The following is a 20,295-nucleotide window of genomic DNA, read 5'->3' as shown; positions in this document are numbered from 1 at the left end:
GAAGCAGAAGTTGGTGAGACCTTCCTAGAGCTACTTCCGGTTAGCAACATGTTAAGCGTTAGCTGCTAACATGGTTGTGTCCAGTATCACCGGGTGATTGTACTCTGTTAGTTTGGTCCAAATCCTGTACTGGGAAGTTCCTCAAAAAGGGTGCCAATACTTAATGTCACCAAAGCTCACCAAAGGCCATGTGTCAGATCGGCCTCCTTTAGCAACTAAGCCTCCTCAAAAAAAACAGTCGACAGGAGAAGGTCTGCATCCAAGCAGCATGGAAAATTGGTGTTATTAAAACATGATTAAATACTTCAATGTAACATGAAAAAATGAAATATGTGAATAAAAATGTTAAAGGCATTACAAACTACTAAAGGAAGTACAAACTCTGTGAAGCAGAAGTTGGTGAGACCTTCCTAGAGCTACTTCCGGTTAGCAACATGCTAAGCGTTAGCCGCTAACATGGTTGTGTCCATAGACATAATATAAGAGTAGACCCCGCATTGACTGTCGCTGCGCAGGAATTACGGGCGCCACCTTGGGGCGGTCGACTTGATACCTAATCCTGCTGATTCAAGCTGACACACTAATGATGCCTCAGCACTGTGCGGCTCATTTTTGTTTAAATCGAGGGATTATTTATGTCAGGGCTCGAGGGATAACTTTTCACAAGCAAGATGAAAAGACATTGTTTATATTTTTGATCAGAATGTAAGTTTTCTAATACTAGGAGATACAAAGTTGTTGTTAGACATTAGTGAATAAACAGCATATATATATATATATATATATATATATATATATATATATATATATATATATATATATATATATATAGTGAACCCTCGCTATATTGCGGTTCACCTTTCACGGTCTCGCTGCTTCACGGATTTGCATTGATGAGCCGTTCATTACAGTTCTCATCAGGTGGCGTGTCGGTTTATAAGAATCTTTTTGAAAAAAAGAGTGACAACTACCGATAAAAATGTGTTCTTCTCCCGAAAAAAAAAACTCACCTGCACCGCGGGCTTTAGAAGAAAAAAACGCTACAGACCGGAGTCACGGATGCAGCGCCTCAGTCAAAAGAGCAGTGAAATACACACGAGTCACTATTTGTCCTACTGTACTTTGTATTTTTTTTATAATAATTTTTAATTTTCTCCCGTTCTAATCCAATGACTCGGGTCGCGGTGGGCCACGCTGATCTCCGCAATTTGAAGTCTTCAGTTCGTATTGATTAAAATTATTATTTTACAGCTTATTTGTAAATAATAATAAAAAAAAAAAGTTTATATAGTACTTTCATTTGTTAAACAAATGCTTGGGCCGGTAAAAAGGTTTTGTTCTATGGTTTCAATATACTATAGTGTATTTAATTGTATATAATAATTGTAAAAAAAATAAAGGTTACTACTTTACAGATTTCGCCCATCACGGGTTCTTTTTGGGAAGTATATGTACATATGTACATGTACAAATGTGTTTGTTTATATAGCAATAAAAAAATTATAAAAAATGTGTGCGTGGCTGTGTTTTGAAACATACATACATCATGTCAGAATATTCTATTACTTTTAACCCCACTAAGATTATTTAAACGCACTGGACCATTTGTTATAATAGCTATAGTTTTAAAGTTTTAAGCTAAACAAATGTGAAAATTAGTTCAACATTAAACGAGTTATAGTTGATTAAAATTGATTCTGCACCTGGTTAACATATTAGACTGAGCGGAGTTGTCGACCGCCCCAAGATGGCGCCCCTAAATCTCGTCAGCGCCTATAGGCGAGAGCGGTCGATGCGGGGTCTACTCTTTATATATGTCTATGGTTGTGTCCAGTATCACCGGGTGATTGTACTCTGTTAGTTTGGTCCAAATCCTGTACTGGGAAGTTCCTCAAAAAGGGTGCCAATACTTAATGTCACCAAAGCTCACCAAAGGCCATGTGTCAGATGCTGACACCCCACTCACAGAAAAAACTCAGTTAAATAGACGGAATGGTTAGTGCTTGGTTTGTGCACATTTGTGCCGTTAAAATTAGCGTTTGTGCTGTTTTGGTTTTGAAGATATTAAAGAATATTTGTTAAGTTCATCTAGAGTTCACCATCCCATCATTTTGCTTTGAATCCAACCAAGCTGGTCAACTTCTTTAGTGCTTCGTTTGTGCAAATTTGTGCCGTTAAAATTAGCGTTTATGCTGCTTTGGTTTCGCAGATAATATAAGTTTTAATTCCGGCCGGTGACGTCACCACAGGTCGCCGCTGCAAAATAAAGCGCTACATTGTTATTCCTTTGCTGGTGCTGAGCTGGAGCCAAAGCAAACCAGAGTGGTCAACTTCTTTAGTGCTGTGTTTGTGCATCTTTGTGCCGTTAAAATTAACGTTTGTGCTACTATGGTTTCGGAGATATTATGAATTTTAATATTGTTATACTTTATAGGCTGACCAGTGTGATTTATTTTTTGCAGTTTTTCTGTTATTGATTTTAGTTTGGGTATGTTTTCTGCGTTATATAAGCCTGTATACTTTAATTGCCCTTTTGTTAGGTGCAGACACCCCCAAATCTCCCTATTGTAGAGCAATAAAGGTTTGCTATTCTAATTAATTCAGAGGAGTAATGAACTATGACTACTAAGATCAACTATAACCAAGTTATTGTTTGAAAATGTTATAAACATTATACTCTCGAAGAAGAATAAACCCTTCTGATTAGGAAAAATAGACTTTATGAAAACAGTTGAACATTCTAATAAATGAAATGCCTTTTTTGGCAATGTCACTTGACATTGCTATCTAAAGTAAAGTTCTTTAAATGAGACAAAATAAATCGCAATATTTATTCAGGAATAAAGTACAAAACAATATAACACTCATTTTACAATAGCAGCTAAAACAACTTGCATGATAAAAGAAAAATATAAAATTAATAACTGCTTTCTTGAGAAAAGTGTTGAGACCAAACGGTAGATCTGACCACATCTTTTTACACAAATGAGGAACATCATTAAGGACGCCAGCCATCCTGCACAGAGACTGTTCCAGCCTCTCCCCTCAGTCAGGAAACTAAAAAAAACAAACAAAAATATGTGTCCCAAGAGATTTTTGCCAATAAGCAGGAATATATAAATCATTGTATAAGAATGCTGTAGGGGGGCGGGGGGGGGAGGCTCGGTAGATGACACAACTTCATAGTAATGTTACTGATTTATCAGTAGAAATATATTAAAAAGACTTACGTTTTTTCCAGTGACGGCAATAACATATGATTTACCGTAGCACTTTATTTTGAAGCGGCGGGCTGGGATGACGTCATCGGTTGAAATTAAAATTCATAATATCTCCGAAACCAAAGCAGCACAAACGATAATTTTAACGGCACAAACCTGCACAAACGAAGCACTAAAAAAAGTAGCCCAGTTTGATCGGATTCGAAGCAAAATGGGGAGATGGTGAATTCTGGATGACCTTAACAAATATTCTTTAATATCTTCAAAACCAAAACAGCACAAACGCTAATTTTAACGGCACAAACCTGCACAAGCGAAGCACTAACCATTCCGTCTATTTAACAGAGTTTTTTCTGTGGGTGGGATGTTAGCTTCATGCAGCTCTTCCATCCCTCAGTGCCATGTAGCCTTGCCACCGCATTTCTACCATAATATAAAACCGACATTAAATAAACGACTCACCGTCACGTAGTTGCAAGGAAAACACCCAATGGAACACCCTTCGTCTGGGTAAATTGGACTTGATTCAACAATATCCTTCAGTAATTTAGGAAAAACGGCAGCACAGCACAGCACAGCAAGCAATAGCAGCCACAAGACGGAGGAGTTAACCTCTGACCCGGAACTCAAAGAGTACTGCTTGTTGTCTGCTCACACAGCGCCACTCGTGGACAGTATAGGAACTGCAGGAACGAAGTACGTCTTTTTCAGTAATCATTGTTGAATGATGATAATGCATTTTTCTAGCGATGATTTCTGTCACGAGGACATAATGCAGTGTTGTGCTGGCAGCCATCCCAACTAATAAAAATAAGATTTAAGATTAAAATAGTACATTATAGTAGTAAAATAAATACAATTATTGTGGTTTAAGGACAAGTTTGGTACCTGCATTAAGGTTAATTTCAAAAGGTACTTGTCATTTTCAGACTAAAAAACATTCTAAAAAGATGTTCTAATTCAGTGAATATGACTGGATATTTAAACAGAAAATAATAATGAAATTAACTATTCTTTCAACTAGCAGTTTTTGAGTATGACTAAAATTCAAGGCAGTGAAGGAGGGTAACTGATAAGTGATGGCTGATGGTGGAGAGCTTGCAGGCCTGGCTTCGGTGGAGAAGCAGCAAACAACTGTGGCAGGAAATGTGACTTTCATTTCAATGCAATGCAATGCAAAACTGGAGAACAGTAGAAATCAGTAGAGTGAGAAAAACTGGCCCTGATGTCCTCCAGTAGCCTAAGCCTGATTGTAGGATGTCCCTGAACTCTCGTTACATTACAAAGTTTACAATAATAAGGAGAGCCAGCGAAATGCTTGAGGCAGGATTATACAGGAAAAGGAGGAGATTAAGTATAATATAAAATAAATTAATAAACAATACATAAAATACTTTAATGTTTTCTTAAAACGTCTGAATACAAACTGTCCCAAAACATGTTAAATAAATTCCTTTATCATCATTCATTTATACCAATTGTTCAAGTTATTTAATTGTTACTTGTAAAAAAAAAATATATTATTGTAAATTAGAAATGTCCCATGCTCCTGAATGCAGCTTTCAGACGCTCGGGAACGCATCACACTGGTCTGAGAACGCAGCGCGTAGTCGAGGCACGTTACTGCTTAAGACAAAGCTTTGCCGTTTGTAAAACTCATGTCGGCTGGCACGGTTTATTGTTCTGTGTGAATGACAAGAGACCACAACAAATGAGGCTGCTAATGAGCCAACAGCCAACAGGAGAAGGTCTGCATCGAAGCAGCATGGAAAATTGGTGTTATTAAAACATGATTAAATACTTCAATGTAGCATGAAAAAATAAAATATGTGAATAAAAAAGTTAAAGGCATGAGGTGAACTGTATTGATTTAAATTGAAAAATCGTTTTTTAAAGCCAAAGGGAAATGAAATATTGGGTGAAAATGTAATTCGCTAAAATTGGCACAGCTTGGATTCGAACTTTCGATCTTCTGCTTTGCAGCCCGACACCTAACCCACTCGACCAAAACACCAGTGTCGTGCTCAGCCGAGCTTTATTGAGAGGTCAATTGTGTTAAGAAGTGTTTTTTGCGAATTTTGTTCCAAATGTAAGTCGAAACGGCGTCAAGTACAAAAAGCCCTGATCACGGCGTCAAGACCAACGTTTCGATATATGGTATGTGGGGGTAGACCCTACGGTTCGGGCTGTATTAACGGTACTATAATAATAATAATAAAGAAACCCTTATTAGGTGCATAGCATAAGGCCTCCGCCATGCATTTTCAATGCATAGGCGGGCGCCTAACTAGAAACGTTCAACTTCTGAAGAAGTTGAAGAAGGCGCCCGCCTGGTGGTGCGCGTAACCGTCAAAGGCAAAGCTTCCGAGTTCCTTGGTCGTAGGCTTTTATCACTTGGGGATTTTAAATCAAATCTTCTGAGTGTGAAAAGGATTTGTCTTCGTCAAAACCAGCCGACAGGAGAAGGTCTGCATCCAAGCAGCATGGAAAATTGGTGTTATTAAAACATGATTAAATACTTCAATGTAGCATGAAAAAATGAAATATGTGAATAAAAATGATAAAGGCATTACAAACTACTAAAGGAAGTACAAACTCTGTGAAGCAGAAGTTGGTGAGACCTTCCTAGAGCTACTTCCGGTTAGCAACATGTTAAGCGTTAGCTGCTAACATGGTTGTGTCCAGTATCACCGGGTGATTGTACTCTGTTAGTTTGGTCCAAATCCTGTACTGGGAAGTTCCTCAAAAAGGGTGGCAATACTTAATGTCACCAAAGCTCACCAAAGGCCATGTGTCAGATCGGCCTCCTTTAGCAACTAAGCCTCCCCATAAAAAAACAGTCGACAGGGGGTCTGCATCCAAGCAGCATGGAAAATTGGTGTTATTAAAACATGATTAAATACTTCAATGTAACATGAAAAAATGAAATATGTGAATAAAAATGTTAAAGGCATTACAAACTACTAAAGGAAGTACAAACTCTGTGAAGCAGAAGTTGGTGAGACCTTCCTAGAGCTACTTCCGGTTAGCAACATGCTAAGCGTTAGCCGCTAACATGGTTGTGTCCATAGACATAATATAAGAGTAGACCCCGCATTGACTGTCGCTGCGCAGGAATTACGGGCGCCACCTTGGGGCGGTCGACTTGATACCTAATCCTGCTGATTCAAGCTCACACTAATGATGCCTCAGCACTGTGCGGCTCATTTTTGTTTAAATCGAGGGATTATTTATGTCAGGGCTCGAGGGATAACTTTTCACAAGCAAGATGAAAAGACATTGTTTATATTTTTGATCAGAATGTAAGTTTTCTAATACTAGGAGATACAAAGTTGTTGTTAGACATTAGTGAATAAACAGCATATATATATATATATATATATATATATATATATATATATATATATATATATATATATATATATATATATATAGTGAACCCTCGCTATATTGCGGTTCACCTTTCACGGTCTCGCTGCTTCACGGATTTGCATTGATGAGCCGTTCATTACAGTTCTCATCAGGTGGCGTGTCGGTTTATAAGAATCTTTTTTGAAAAAAAGAGTGACAACTACCGATAAAAATGTGTTCTTTTCTCGAAAAAAAAAAACTCACCTGCACCGCGGGCTTTAGAAGAAAAAAACGCTACAGACCGGAGTCACGGATGCAGCGCCTCAGTCAAAAGAGCAGTGAAATACACACGAGTCACTATTTGTCCTACTGTACTTTGTATTTTTTTTTATAATAATTTTTAATTTTCTCCCGTTCTAATCCAATGACTCGGGTCGCGGTGGGCCACGCTGATCTCCGCAATTTGAAGCCTTCAGTTCGTATTGATTAAAATTATTAGTTTACAGCTTATTTGTAAATAATAATAAAAAAAACGTTTATATAGTACTTTCATTTGTTAAACAAATGCTTGGGCCGGTAAAAAGGTTTTGTTCTATGGTTTCAATATACTATAGTGTATTTAATTGTATATAATAATTGTAAAAAAAATAAAGGTTACTACTTTACAGATTTCGCCCATCACGGGTTCTTTTTGGGAAGTATATGTACATATGTACATGTTACGGAGCCCCTAAGGGGACATGGAGAAAAAAAAAAAAGGAAAGAAATCCCGACTTATTATCGCGAGATCCCGACTTATTATCTCGAGATCCCAACTTATTATCGCGAGATCCCGACTTATTATCGCGAGATCCCGACTTATTATCGCGAGATCCCGACTTATTATCGCGAGATCCCGACTTATTATCTCGAGATCCCAACTTATTATCGCGAGATCCCGACTTATTATCGCGAGATCCCGACTTATTATCGCGAGATCCCGTGACATTTCTGAAAAATCGCGAGTTACTTTTTTGGGGGGGAAAGGCATGTTTTTATGCGGTAAACGTGGGGGAGTGTGTCTACATTGATTATGGAGGACGACTTATATCATTTTCTGCGGTCCAGAGATGTCCCAGAGGAGGATATCATGCACATGCAAAGAGACAAGGTAAATATAATCGCATAAAACATTGTTTGATAAATATCCGCTCAGTGAAAAACTACGTTTGATAGCCTTAGCATAGCTCTCAGCTCTCACGCATTGACCGTGTGACACACGCATTTCACTAACTTCACACGCTCACACGCAACACATGACATTTCACACGCAAACATGGCATTTCTCACGCATAAAAATCACAAAGCCCATCTGGGCAGCGGACGATAAAAACTCCGCCTTCTGCTGAGATGTTTCAGCTTCTTTCACAGCTTGTGGCCATCAGTAATTCCTGCTGCAGTTCATGTTAACAGAGCAGCAGGAAGAGTGATCAGAGTTATGAATAATTTTAGTCTTAACAGTGGTGAAAGTGAGCCGGTAAGGTCCTGTACCGCGTACACAGGAGGGGAGGGGGGGGGGGGGGGGGTGGAGCTGCTGCAAGATGACCGGTTCATTCAGAACCAGTCATGGCTGCACGCTGATCATAAAAACAGTTCTGCTAACCAGATGCAGTTTAAAACGCCACTTGGTCAGTTTATAAGTTTCGTTTTTATTAATTCTGCATTTTGTAACTACATGCACCGTATTTCTGTGCCTCCGCGCTTGCTCCTCTCCCCCCTCCTTTCCCTCGGAGCAGGTGCTTTCTGGGCGTCAGTGCGCCCAGAAAGCACTGACGAGAGCAATAGAGATTTGTCTGGTCAGCGCGGCGACTGACTGAGAAACCTGTCGCTGTGAAAGGTGATAATGGTTATAAACTGTAACAGTCTAGAAGTGCATTGAGCTGAAAAGAGGGAGACATCAGCAGCTGGATCGTGCGTAAAGACGCAGCGGGAACCTCTGTGTGCTTCAGTGTTGCTGCTGAGGGGATCATAAAGGCTTGATGAAACTCAGCCTGATTCACCAATCAGGTTATAGATTTACAATGATAAACAACCCATAGATGAATGTGTAACAGTATAATAAATCGGTTAATAATTAAAATCTACTTAATTTTATTCAGTATTATTTGAACAATTGTGTATTATTTATGTTTTAATCCATTAACTGAACAATTAAGTATTATTATTATTAAGTATTAATATGTCTCTTTCTCTTTTTAACACAAGTAATACATGTCTACTTCATTGTCTGGTGGGATAAAAATGAGATGGAGTTGACTCCACCGGCTCTTCCAGGGTCCGGTTAGCCCCGCCCCCAAACAAGCCCCGCCCCCAAATTAGCATAATCTCCCTCCTAACTTTTGATAAAAGTTGAGAGGTCTGGCCTTAGGTAAGAACCGCTTTGTATTTTATCAAGAAAAACTTGTTTTATCTGTTAAAGTTTGACCACACATTCTACAATTTGTCTTCAAAAAAGGGGGTTACTATGGCAACGGCACAACAAATTATGCGACCCATAACTAGCAGCGATAGTGCTACACAAGAAGTCTTCGCATGGCTTTCTGAAATACAACTATTACTATATATATATATATATATATATATATATATATATATATATATATATATATATATATATATATATATAAAAAGATGTGGATGTCTTTATTCTAATTATTTTTTTATTTTTTATGTCTCCAGGTGGACAAGGCTGTGCTGTCTATAATGACAGATGAACAGATGACCAATTACATCACTTCATATGGTGACAGAATAGCAGTTCTGTCTTTTTGTCAGCAAAGTACACTTATTGCAGAAAAAGATACTCTTCTCCAGAACTTAAGAGATAAAATTGGAGCACGGAAAATGAGATCTAGGACCAAAAGAGCTGTTTGTAGCACATCTGGTTTGTTCCAAATGCAAGGGGTGGAGATGGCAAGAGGAAGAAGTAAGGCAGCAGGGAGGAGTTCGAGAAAAATTGAAATTGGGTGGCTTCATTTTCACATTGATGAATACCAACAAGTGAGAACAAGAAATGGTGGAGGAACGAGGCATGCAACAGTGGATAAAACTACAACTGTTTCTCAAATTCTTGAAATGGGAAAGGAGCTTTTTTTTCCAGATGGGACCTCCACCAAAGGGGTAATTGAAGACTTTCTTTTTGAAGTTTGTGACTTCCAAAAAAATCGGATTTCTTTAGATGAAACAGTCGGAAGTCTTTATGAAAAAACCAAGCTGAAGCTTCTACGGTTTTACATGTGCACAAAGAAAGAAGAAACAGTTCAGTTTTCATCTGAAGAAGATTGTCAAAGTCCTGAACAACCAAATGACATGGACTCAACCCCAACAGCTAGAAAAGGATCTTTTGGTGAAATGGAGGATTGTGATGATCAAACTTTGAATCACCTAGACTCTTCCTACAACCATTCTGGAGTTGTTGATTTTACAGATCCACCTCATTCTGGATCCACACCTCGGCAGCCCCAGCCCTTCAGCTCTGAAAATTCTGGATCTGTTCCACACATGGATGAGGGAGACACGGTTGTATGGAATCCTGAAGAGGACCTAATTGGATTGGATGATGACAGTGACATAGTCGTTGTAACACTAAATTATGACAACACTGAAGAAGTTGTACAGGTAAGATCAGAAACACTTTGGCGTGATACGATTTAGATACTTATAGAAGTGATATGTGACATTTGAATTGAGGTAAAATAGTAACATATTAATTGGTAGAATTTACATAGTTTTTTTGTGATGTATTTTTAATCAACTGTGAAATAAATATCTATCTTAAGGCAAAGGTATGAATAGTTTAACACTTGTGTTGTGTGCTGTAATCAAACATAACTTTATATATTACAATACTGTACAACTTTGTCATTCAGGACGATCTCAGCAGTCCCTTTGGACACGGTTCCCCGATACTGTTGCCTTCAGCCAGGAGTCTCTTCTCATCACAAATGCAAACCAGTAATATGGAGGCAGGACAAACTGGCCAGGTGAAATGGACACAGTCAATACAACCCAGAGCTCATTTTCTCCTCTGTAATGAACAACTCAGTACCACCTTTTTTTTAAAGGTCATGCAATTATTACATCTTTTGAATTGAATACATATTTTTTTATTGAATTGAATATATATTTTTCATTTAATTGAATTGGTATTTTCTATTTAATTAAAAAAAATCATATGAAAGTATTAAAGTATGGATTAAGCAGAAGGGTTAGTGTTCCACCAGATCTTCCAAAGTTCTACAAATTAGCTTGGTAATCATAACATAGTAATGAAGAGAATATTAACAAACAAATGTCCAATCTGTTTGTAGAAATCTCATATTTGTATCTGTGTTGTTAATAATGGTTATTGCTTTATCTTTTACCCAGGACTCTGGCTTGATTCCACCCGAAGATTCTCACCCAAGTTCAAGCGGTCTACTGCCCCAATCTGTTTCAGCTGGTAACTCAGAAAATCTAGCAAACCATCTACATGTGTCAATTCGCAGGATCAAGGTTGTGGAAGATCTTTTGGCTGTGTTTATGGAAAACAACCTTTGGAATCAGACTTTAAAAATGGAGTTTGTGAATGAAAGAGCAATCGATGATGCTGGGGTATCAAGGGAGGTTTACACTGCATTTTGGGAGCAGTTTTTGGAACAGTGTGAGGGTGAAACAGAGCGAGTTCCCAGGTTGAGGCCTGACTTTTGTGAGTCTGAATGGCAAGCCATTGGACACATTTGGGTCAAAGGATTTCTAGACCATGGAGTCATTCCAGTGAGGCTATCGAAAGCTTTCATTTTAGCTTGTGTCCATGGAATTGAATCAGTGGATGATGATGTATTGATCCCATCATTTCTCAACTACCTCCCTCTAGTAGAGAGATCAGCTGTTGAGAAGGCTCTACAGGGCACCATGGATCAAGGTGATGAAGAGGACTTGCTAGACCTCTTCACAAGGATGGGGTCCCACTTCCTGCCTCCCAATGAGAACATTCAGCAGGCCATTGAAACCATGGCTCACAAGGCAATTCTTCAAGAGCCAAAGTATATATTGGATTGCTTCTCCACATCCATGGCATGTGTACAAGTGGAACTTGCTGACAAGAAAAGTCTGTTGTCTTTGTATGAAAAAAAGAAGGCCTCAGGTAAAAGACTGTTACAGCTGTTTGAATCAGCAAATGTGACGCTGTCCCAGAGAGAACAGACAACCTTTAACCACCTTCAACGTTTTGTAAAAAATGCTGATGAAGACAAGGCTGAAAAAATACTGCGTTTCTGCACCGGCTCTTCTGTAATCTGTGTTGACAAAATTCTCATTTGTTTCAACACTGAAACTGGGCTTAATAGAAGGCCTGTTGCTCACACCTGTGGAGCTACCCTAGAACTTCCTTGCACTTATAGTTCTTACCCAGACTTTCGCACAGAGTTCGACAACATCCTCTCCAGTAATTACTTTGAAATGGACATAATTTGAAGTTGATGGGAGGTATTTACAGCACCTTTTTGTTTTGGTTGGAAATTTTGAATGCAGTTTTTTTTTTCTTCTAAATTTCATATTTAAATATTTAATGCATTCAGTCATATAGCAATTGATTTTATGTTTTCATGGTTTGGCTGTATGTTTTTGTTACTTTACATTTCAATTGTATTTATTTTCAAAGATACCTTGTGAATAATACAAATTAATGTAAAAATTACTTTTCCGCAAGATTTTAAGATCTTGTTTTAAGTAAATAATTCCTTAATATTGATTAAAAAGTACTGTTTATATTGGAAGATTATTTAACTTATAACAAGATATTTTTCCTATAAGTTAATTTATCTGCCAATAGAGCAAGTACTTTCTCATCAATATTAAAGAATTACTTACTTAAAACGCTATGTGTTGCTGAAAAGTTACTTTTAAGTTAATTTGTGTTATTTTAAGTGTAATAGGATATTTTCACTAGAAACTAGACCAGAATTACTTGTTAAGATTTTGTTTTTCAATGTATGAAGAAGTGCTCCTTTGATTTTATCATATTCTAACCCCTTTTTTTGTAATTAAACAGAAATGTGTTCTCATTTCTTTCAAGATGCTGTACTACAAGACAGATCTGTTGATGTAGCCTCTGTGCAATGTTGCTTTAAGCAGAGTTTGTTCTTTCAGTAAGGTTTACTGTTTAAGCTTTTAGATGTTTTTACAGATTTTTTAAAAAGTTCATAATTGTGTTTACAACCCTTAACTTCAGAGGCAAGAAATATGCATTTTGCTTTGTATCATCTTGATTGTTTCAAATACTTTTCCTTTCTTTATAGCATTTCAAATTTTAAAAAGTTAATTAATGCAACATTTATTTTAAAAATAGAATGGCAGGACAGAGTTTATCACTTAAAAGAAGCATTTTGTTTTGATCACAGAATTACATTTTCAGATAAATATTATTTATACTAAATACCCTTATTTTCCTTTTATGTTTATCTTTGTTTGACAAGTAAGTATTTGCTTTCACAGAGTTTATTTTGATCTGAAACAGATATTGCATATTTACAAAATGGTTAGAAGCAGTTGAATAAACTGGCAGTTCATGAAACTCAAATGAACAATACATTTCTTCATTGTCCCTTCTAGAGAACATAATGAAATACTTTTGAAAGAAAAGAAACAGTTTGTTTACATCTGCATGCCATTCTAAGTGGGCTTGTAAAGGTGCTGAAAAATGTTCTTGCTTGCAGTCAGCACATTTTAAAGTGATGCAATGATTGCCTCTCTTAGATGCATATACAAGTTCAAAGCCTGGTAAGCGTCTGTGGGTAAGGTCAGATGGGACTCTGCCATAAGGATGTTGCAGAGGTCAAAGACATCTGGATCACATGGTTTGGTCAGTCGAGAAATGCACTCATTTTTGCATACTTCAACATGTTCCTCTTCAACAAGGCAAAGAAAGTCTCTTGTCCTGTAGAGCTCAGGTAATGCATACATCACATTGGGTCGACCACTGGGGACATTTCTGTTGTTTGATGGCCTGATGGAGTGTGCATTCCAAACCTGGGCAGTATCATCCAGCTCATCCTGTCACAAAGAACACATGAATATGAGAATCATACACACTCATCTGTTTTAAAATTAGTAAATTATAAGAGTCATAAATAGGGATAGGAATTCCTAAAAACTTTGCAATACCAATTTCATTATGATTATTAATTATTGATTTTATTTTCATCAATTCTCAATGAGTTAGAGAATAAAGTCCTTAATTTAAAATTTGCACCATGTTGTATTCAATTCAAACAAAACTGAAAGTGGCTTAAAAAAGAAGAATCCTGCAGTTAGACTACAATTTTAACATGAAATTCAACTTTTTGCACATCAACAATGTTTGCGAACACAATTTTGCATGTTTCACATCTCAGGAAAAATCTTTCAAGACTTACAGTGTCTCCAGCTATGGTTAAACGCATTATTATATGTGTATTGTTATTTAAACATCTGAGAAAGCTAAGCAAATTCAAGTATGCAAGATCAAATCATGGTCATACTGATTTATTTAGTCCACTGCTTAAACTAGTGGACTTAACACATAGCATTTATGTGTTAATGAAAATGATGTCTTGCTTACAGCTAAGGAAAATATAACATTTTAGATTAGAATATTACATCACACCAATAAAAACACTAAACTCCTGCTTTAAGGTTATTTTAAAGTGCTTTTAATTTGACAGTACTCATCCCAAATTCTAATTTATTGAATATGACTGTACATATAACTGAGATTGAGACTATTCATACAGTACAGAGCTGATATTAAAACAATAACCTTGATATGGAAGCATCTAAACTTGCCTGGCAGAAGAGCCAGAGTCCATTCCTCCCCCAGGGACCCTCAGACCTCCCTGAGGATCACGGCTAAGCAACATGTCAAACACTTTACATTCAATAGTCATTTTCATGATGTGTGTTAATTTGGGACGTTGGAAGGATTTGTTCCCTTTATTGTGATTCAAGCTTTGTTTGGGTCCTAGTCTTTTTTTGTAGAATATAACCACACTTTGGAACCCATAATGTGTCCTCGGTCCAAAGTAGACTGATCTCGCTATTCTGTTGAGTTCTCCAGAGTTCTGGTATGACTTTATTATTTGATCTGAATGTCAAATGAACTACGTTGGGACTATTTGTTTGGAAACACAGCGGATGCGTGTGCGAGCACCGGCCACCGGCTCTTGCTGCAGTTAAGTTGCGCAGCATCCGCTGTGTTTAAAAACAAGTAATCCCTCTAGGATCTCAGTTTGCTATTATTATCCAAACATAAATAAATTATTAAGATTAACTCACCTGTATGATCCCCATGCAGCAAAACTGAAGAAGGTTTTTGTCTAAAAATCCACCATCAAAGTAACCGTTGTCTCTGATGTCTCCAAAAAGGGACAACCAGAACTCCACACACTGGTTACGAAGGAAACGCCACCAATATTCAATTCTTTGATTAGCTGTACTTGCTCCTTCCAGGTAACTGTCAAGGGTCTCGTTTGGTTCCGTTGGTACAAGGAAACGCTGGAAACTTCTCACATGGCCATTTTCGGTTCCAAGATCACCACGTACAACTCTAGGGCAGCCATTTAAACGCTGCACCGCTTCGATGTAATACCCCCCGATCACCTTTGGATTACTACTTGTTGTGTAAGCATTAAGCCAGATTATTTTTCTTGAAAACCCATCAATACTTGCGTTGATGCATATTCCATATGGTTTAAGTTTGTCGTAGGAGTCCATGTGCCAGATGAAGTTTGGTCCCTTTGAAAAGTAATTTCTCCGTCTGAGACGTCTTGCCTGCCTCAGTGCCACCCCTTGGGGATCCAATTCCTTCAACACAAAGCGCACATCTTCTTTTCTCACACGAAGTCCATGCTCTCTGCATTTAGCGTACATCCATCGGTAACCGTGAAGCTGTCCAGAGGACTGTAGCTGGTTATTAATGAATTCTACCAAAACTGCCAAGTCGGAAAAGGACTTGCGCCGAATGAGTCCCCGCGCTCTGAAAACTCTCTTCAGATGTCTCTCACTAATACTAAATCCATGTCTGCTGTCAAGCACTGATTTAATGTGTTTATACTCAAGCCCAAGCTCGAAATAAAAATCTATATATCTACCCCATGGGTGGGTGTCCTCCATCACTGTGATTAGGTCATTATGTTCTAAAAAAAAAAAAAAAAAAAAAAGGTCGTTATGTACTGATGTCGGGATCTCGCGATAATATGTCGGGATCTCGCGATAATAAGTCGGGATCTCGCGATAATAAGTCGGGATCTCGCGATAATAAGTCGGGATCTCGAGATAATAAGTCGGGATCTCGCGATAATAAGTCGGGATCTCGCGATAATAAGTCGGGATCTCGCGATAATAAGTCGGGATCTCGAGATCTCGACTTAGTTTCTCGGGATCTCGCGATAATAAGTCGGGATTTCTTTCCTTTTATTTTTTTTATTTTTTTTTGGGTGGGTGTCCTCCATCACTGTGATTAGGTCATTATGTTCTAAAAAAAAAAAAAAAAAAAAAAGGTCGTTATGTACTGATGTCGGGATCTCGCGATAATATGTCGGGATCTCGCGATAATAAGTCGGGATCTCGCGATAATAAGTCGGGATCTCGCGATAATAAGTCGGGATCTCGAGATAATAAGTCGGGATCTCGCGATAATAAGTCGGGATCTCGCGATAATAAGTCGGGATCTCGCGATAATAAGTCGGGATCTCGAGATCTCGACTTAGTTTCTCGGGATCTCGCGATAATAAGTAGGGATTTCTTTCCTTTTATTTTTTTCTCCATGTCCCCTTAGGGGCTCCGTAACATGTACAAATGTGTTTGTTTATATAGCAATAAAAAAATTATAAAAAATGTGTGCGTGGCTGTGTTTTGAAACATACATACATCATGTCAGAATATTCTATTACTTTTAACCCCACTAAGATTATTTAAACGCACTGGACCATTTGTTATAATAGCTATAGTTTTAAAGTTTTAAGCTAAACAAATGTGAAAATTAGTTCAACATTAAACGAGTTATAGTTGATTAAAATTGATTCTGCACCTGGTTAACACATTAGACTGAGCGGAGTTGTCGACCGCCCCAAGATGGCGCCCCTAAATCTCGTCAGCGCCTATAGGCGAGAGCGGTCGATGCGGGGTCTACTCTTTATATATGTCTATGGTTGTGTCCAGTATCACCGGGTGATTGTACTCTGTTAGTTTGGTCCAAATCCTGTACTGGGAAGTTCCTCAAAAAGGGTGCCAATACTTAATGTCACCAAAGCTCACCAGAGGCCATGTGTCAGATGCTGACACCCCACTCACAGAAAAAAACTCAGTTAAATAGACGGAATGGTTAGTGCTTGGTTTGTGCACATTTGTGCCGTTAAAATTAGCGTTTGTGCTGTTTTGGTTTTGAAGATATTAAAGAATATTTGTTAAGTTCATCTAGAGTTCACCATCCCATCATTTTGCTTTGAATCCAACCAAGCTGGTCAACTTCTTTAGTGCTTCGTTTGTGCAAATTTGTGCCGTTAAAATTAGCGTTTATGCTGCTTTGGTTTCGCAGATAATATAAGTTTTAATTCCGGCCGGTGACGTCACCACAGGTCGCCGCTGCAAAATAAAGCGCTACATTGTTAATCCTTTGCTGGTGCTGAGCTGGAGCCAAAGCAAACCAGAGTGGTCAACTTCTTTAGTGCTGTGTTTGTGCATCTTTGTGCCGTTAAAATTAACGTTTGTGCTACTATGGTTTCGGAGATATTATGAATTTTAATGTTGTTATACTTTATAGGCTGACCAGTGTGATTTATTTTTTGCAGTTTTTCTGTTATTGATTTTAGTTTGGGTATGTTTTCTGCGTTATATAAGCCTGTATACTTTAATTGCCCTTTTGTTAGGTGCAGACACCCCCAAATCTCCCTATTGTAAAGCAATAAAGGTTTGCTATTCTAATTAATTCAGAGGAGTAATGAACTATGACTACTAAGATCAACTATAACCAAGTTATTGTTTGAAAATGTTATAAACATTATACTCTCGAAGAAGAATAAACCCTTCTGATTAGGAAAAATAGACTTTATGAAAACAGTTGAACATTCTAATAAATGAAATGCCTTTTTTGGCAATGTCACTTGACATTGCTATCTAAAGTAAAGTTCTTTAAATGAGACAAAATAAATCGCAATATTTATTCAGGAATAAAGTACAAAACAATATAACACACATTTTACAATAGCAGCTAAAACAACTTGCATGATAAAAGAAAAATATAAAATTAATAACTGCTTTCTTGAGTGTTAAGTGTTGAGACCAAACGGTAGATCTGACCACATCTTTTTACACAAATGAGGAACATCATTAAGGACGCCAGCCATCCTGCACAGAGACTGTTCCAGCCTCTCCCCTCAGTCAGGAAACTAAAAAAACAAACAAAAACATGTGTCCCCAGAGATCTTTGCCAATAAGCAGGAATATATAAATCATTTTATAAGAATGCTGTGGGGGGGGGCTCGGTAGATGACACAACTTCATAGTAATGTTACTGATTTATCAGTAGAAATATATTAAAAAGACTTACGTTTTTTCCAGTGACGGCAATAACATATGATTTACCGTAGCACTTTATTTTGAAGCGGCGGGCTGGGATGACGTTATCGGTTGAAATTAAAATTCATAATATCTCCGAAACCAAAAGCAGCACAAACGATAATTTTAACGGCACAAACCTGCACAAACGAAGCACTAAAAAAAGTAGCCCAGTTTGATCGGATTCGAAGCAATATGGGGAGATGGTGAATTCTGGATGACCTTAACAAATATTCTTTAATATCTTCAAAACCAAAACAGCACAAACGCTAATTTTAACGGCACAAACCTGCACAAGCGAAGCACTAACCATTCCGTCTATTTAACGGAGTTTTTTCTGTGGGTGGGGTGTCAGCTTCATGCAGCTCTTCCATCCCTCAGTGCCGTGTAGCCTAGCCACCGCATTTCTACCATAATATAAAACCGACATTAAATAAACGACTCACCGTCACGTAGTTGCAAGGAAAACACCCAATGGAACACCCTTCGTCTGGGTAAATTGGACTTCATTCAACAATATCCTTCAGTAATTTAGGAAAAACGGCAGCACAGCACAGCACAGCACAGCAAGCCACAAGATGGAGGAGTTCACCTCTGACCCGGAACTCAAAGAGTACTGCTTGTCTGCTCTGAATAATACACAGCGCCCCTCGAATTACGGCCGCCATCTTGGGGCGGTCCACCTGCTACCCTAACCTGCTGATTCAAACTGAGCACACTAACCATACCCCGGCACTGTGCGGCGTATTTTTGTTTAAATCGACGGACTATTGACGTCAGGGCTCGAGGGATAACTTTTCATATGTAAGATTAAAGAGATTGTGATGAATTTGAATACGGCCGCCATCTTGGGGCGGTCGACCTGCTACCCTAACCTGCTGATTCAAGCTGAACACACTAACGATACCCCAGCACTGTGCGGCGTATTTTTGACGTCAGGGCTCGAGGGATAACTTTTCATATGTAAGATTAAAGAGATTGTGATGAATTTGATTGTTTTATTGTACTATTTGGTATATTTAAGATATATGCTGGATAAATTAATCTGGCTATTGATTTAAATGAAAAAAATCGTTTTTTAAAGCCAAAGGGAAATGAAATATTGTATTTGGTATATTTAAGATATATGCTGGATAAATGAATCTGGCTAATGATTTAAATGAAAAAATCGTTTTTTAAAGCCAAAGGGAAATGAAATATTGTATTTGGTATATTTAAGATATATGCTGAATAAATTAATCTGGCTAATGATTTAAATGAAAAAATCGTTTTTTAAAGCCAAAGGGAAATGAAATATTGGGTGAAAATGTAATTCTCTGAAATTGGCACAGCTTGGAGTCGAACCTACGATCTTCTGATTTGCAGCCCGACACCTAACCCACTCGACCAAAACACCAGTGTCGTGCTCAGCCGAGCATTATTGAGAGGTCAATTGTGTTAAGAAGTGTTTTTTGCGAATTCTCTTCCAACTGTAAGTCAAAACGGCGTCAAGTACAAAAAGCCCTGATCGCGGCGTCGAGACGCACGTTTTGATATATGGTTTGTGGGGGTACAGCCTACGGTTTGGGCTGTATTAACGGTACTATAATAATAATAATAATAATAATAAAGAAACCCTTATTAGGTGCATAACATAAGGCCTCCGCCATGCATTTTCAATGCATAGGCGGGCGCCTAATAATAATAATAAAGAAACCCTTATTAGGTGCATAACATAAGGCCTCCGCCATGCATTTTCAATGCATAGGCGGGCGCCTAACTAGAAACGTTCAACTTCTGAAGAAGTTGAAGAAGGCGCCCGCCTGGTGGTGCGCGATACCGTCAAAGGCAACGCTTCCGAGTTCCTTGGTCGTAGGCTTTTATCACTTGGGGATTTTAAATCAAATCTTCTGAGTGTGAAAAGGATTTGTCTTGTCAACAAATGAGGCTGCTAATGAGCCAACAGCCAACAGGAGAAGGTCTGCATCCAAGCAGCATGGAAAATTGGTGTTATTAAAACATGATTAAATACTTCAATGTAGCATTAAAAAATTAAATATGTGAATAAAAATGTTAAAGGCATTACAAACTACTAAAGGAAGTACAAACTCTGTGAAGCAGAAGTTGGTGAGAC

At 38.0% G+C, this 20,295-nt stretch overlaps 3 protein-coding genes across 3 annotated transcripts in view; 1 reads left to right on the top strand and 2 right to left on the bottom strand.

Moving 5' to 3' along the window:
* Window positions 1-20,295, bottom strand: part of LOC118557953 — a 56,198-nt gene that overhangs the window by 12,216 nt on the left and 23,687 nt on the right. The window lies entirely within an intron of this gene.
* Window positions 7,563-12,160, top strand: LOC118557763. The gene is made up of 4 exons (XM_036128063.1): window positions 7,563-7,722; window positions 9,291-10,229; window positions 10,481-10,594; window positions 10,980-12,160. Exons 1-4 carry the CDS (start codon window positions 7,645-7,647, stop codon window positions 12,063-12,065), a joined length of 2,217 nt encoding a protein of 738 aa, XP_035983956.1. The 5' UTR covers window positions 7,563-7,644; the 3' UTR covers window positions 12,066-12,160.
* On the bottom strand, window positions 13,073-15,748 carry LOC118557764. The gene is made up of 2 exons (XM_036128064.1): window positions 14,904-15,748; window positions 13,073-13,643 (listed from the first exon to the last, which is right to left on the bottom strand). The coding sequence occupies exons 1-2, from the start codon at window positions 15,738-15,740 to the stop codon at window positions 13,317-13,319; spliced, it is 1,164 nt and encodes a 387-aa protein (XP_035983957.1). The 5' UTR covers window positions 15,741-15,748; the 3' UTR covers window positions 13,073-13,316.

This window comes from Fundulus heteroclitus, chromosome 24 (genome assembly GCF_011125445.2).
Source record: "Fundulus heteroclitus isolate FHET01 chromosome 24, MU-UCD_Fhet_4.1, whole genome shotgun sequence".
Taxonomy (NCBI): domain Eukaryota; kingdom Metazoa; phylum Chordata; class Actinopteri; order Cyprinodontiformes; family Fundulidae; genus Fundulus; species Fundulus heteroclitus.
Note: the sequence above shows the minus strand (reverse complement) of the source record. Positions and strands in the feature narration are given on the sequence as shown.

Excerpts from the sequence above, each read along its gene's own strand:
- LOC118557764 (XM_036128064.1), bottom strand. The coding sequence starts at position 15,740 with ATGGAGGACACCCACCCATGGGGTAGATATATAGATTTTTATTTCGAG. Across the intron at positions 13,644-14,903 it reads GCTGCATGGGGATCATACAG|GATGAGCTGGATGATACTGC; the intron begins GTGAGTTAATCT and ends TCTTTGTGACAG.
- LOC118557763 (XM_036128063.1), top strand. The coding sequence starts at position 7,645 with ATGGAGGACGACTTATATCATTTTCTGCGGTCCAGAGATGTCCCAGAG. Across the intron at positions 7,723-9,290 it reads TGCACATGCAAAGAGACAAG|GTGGACAAGGCTGTGCTGTC; the intron begins GTAAATATAATC and ends TTATGTCTCCAG. Across the intron at positions 10,595-10,979 it reads AGGCAGGACAAACTGGCCAG|GACTCTGGCTTGATTCCACC; the intron begins GTGAAATGGACA and ends TCTTTTACCCAG.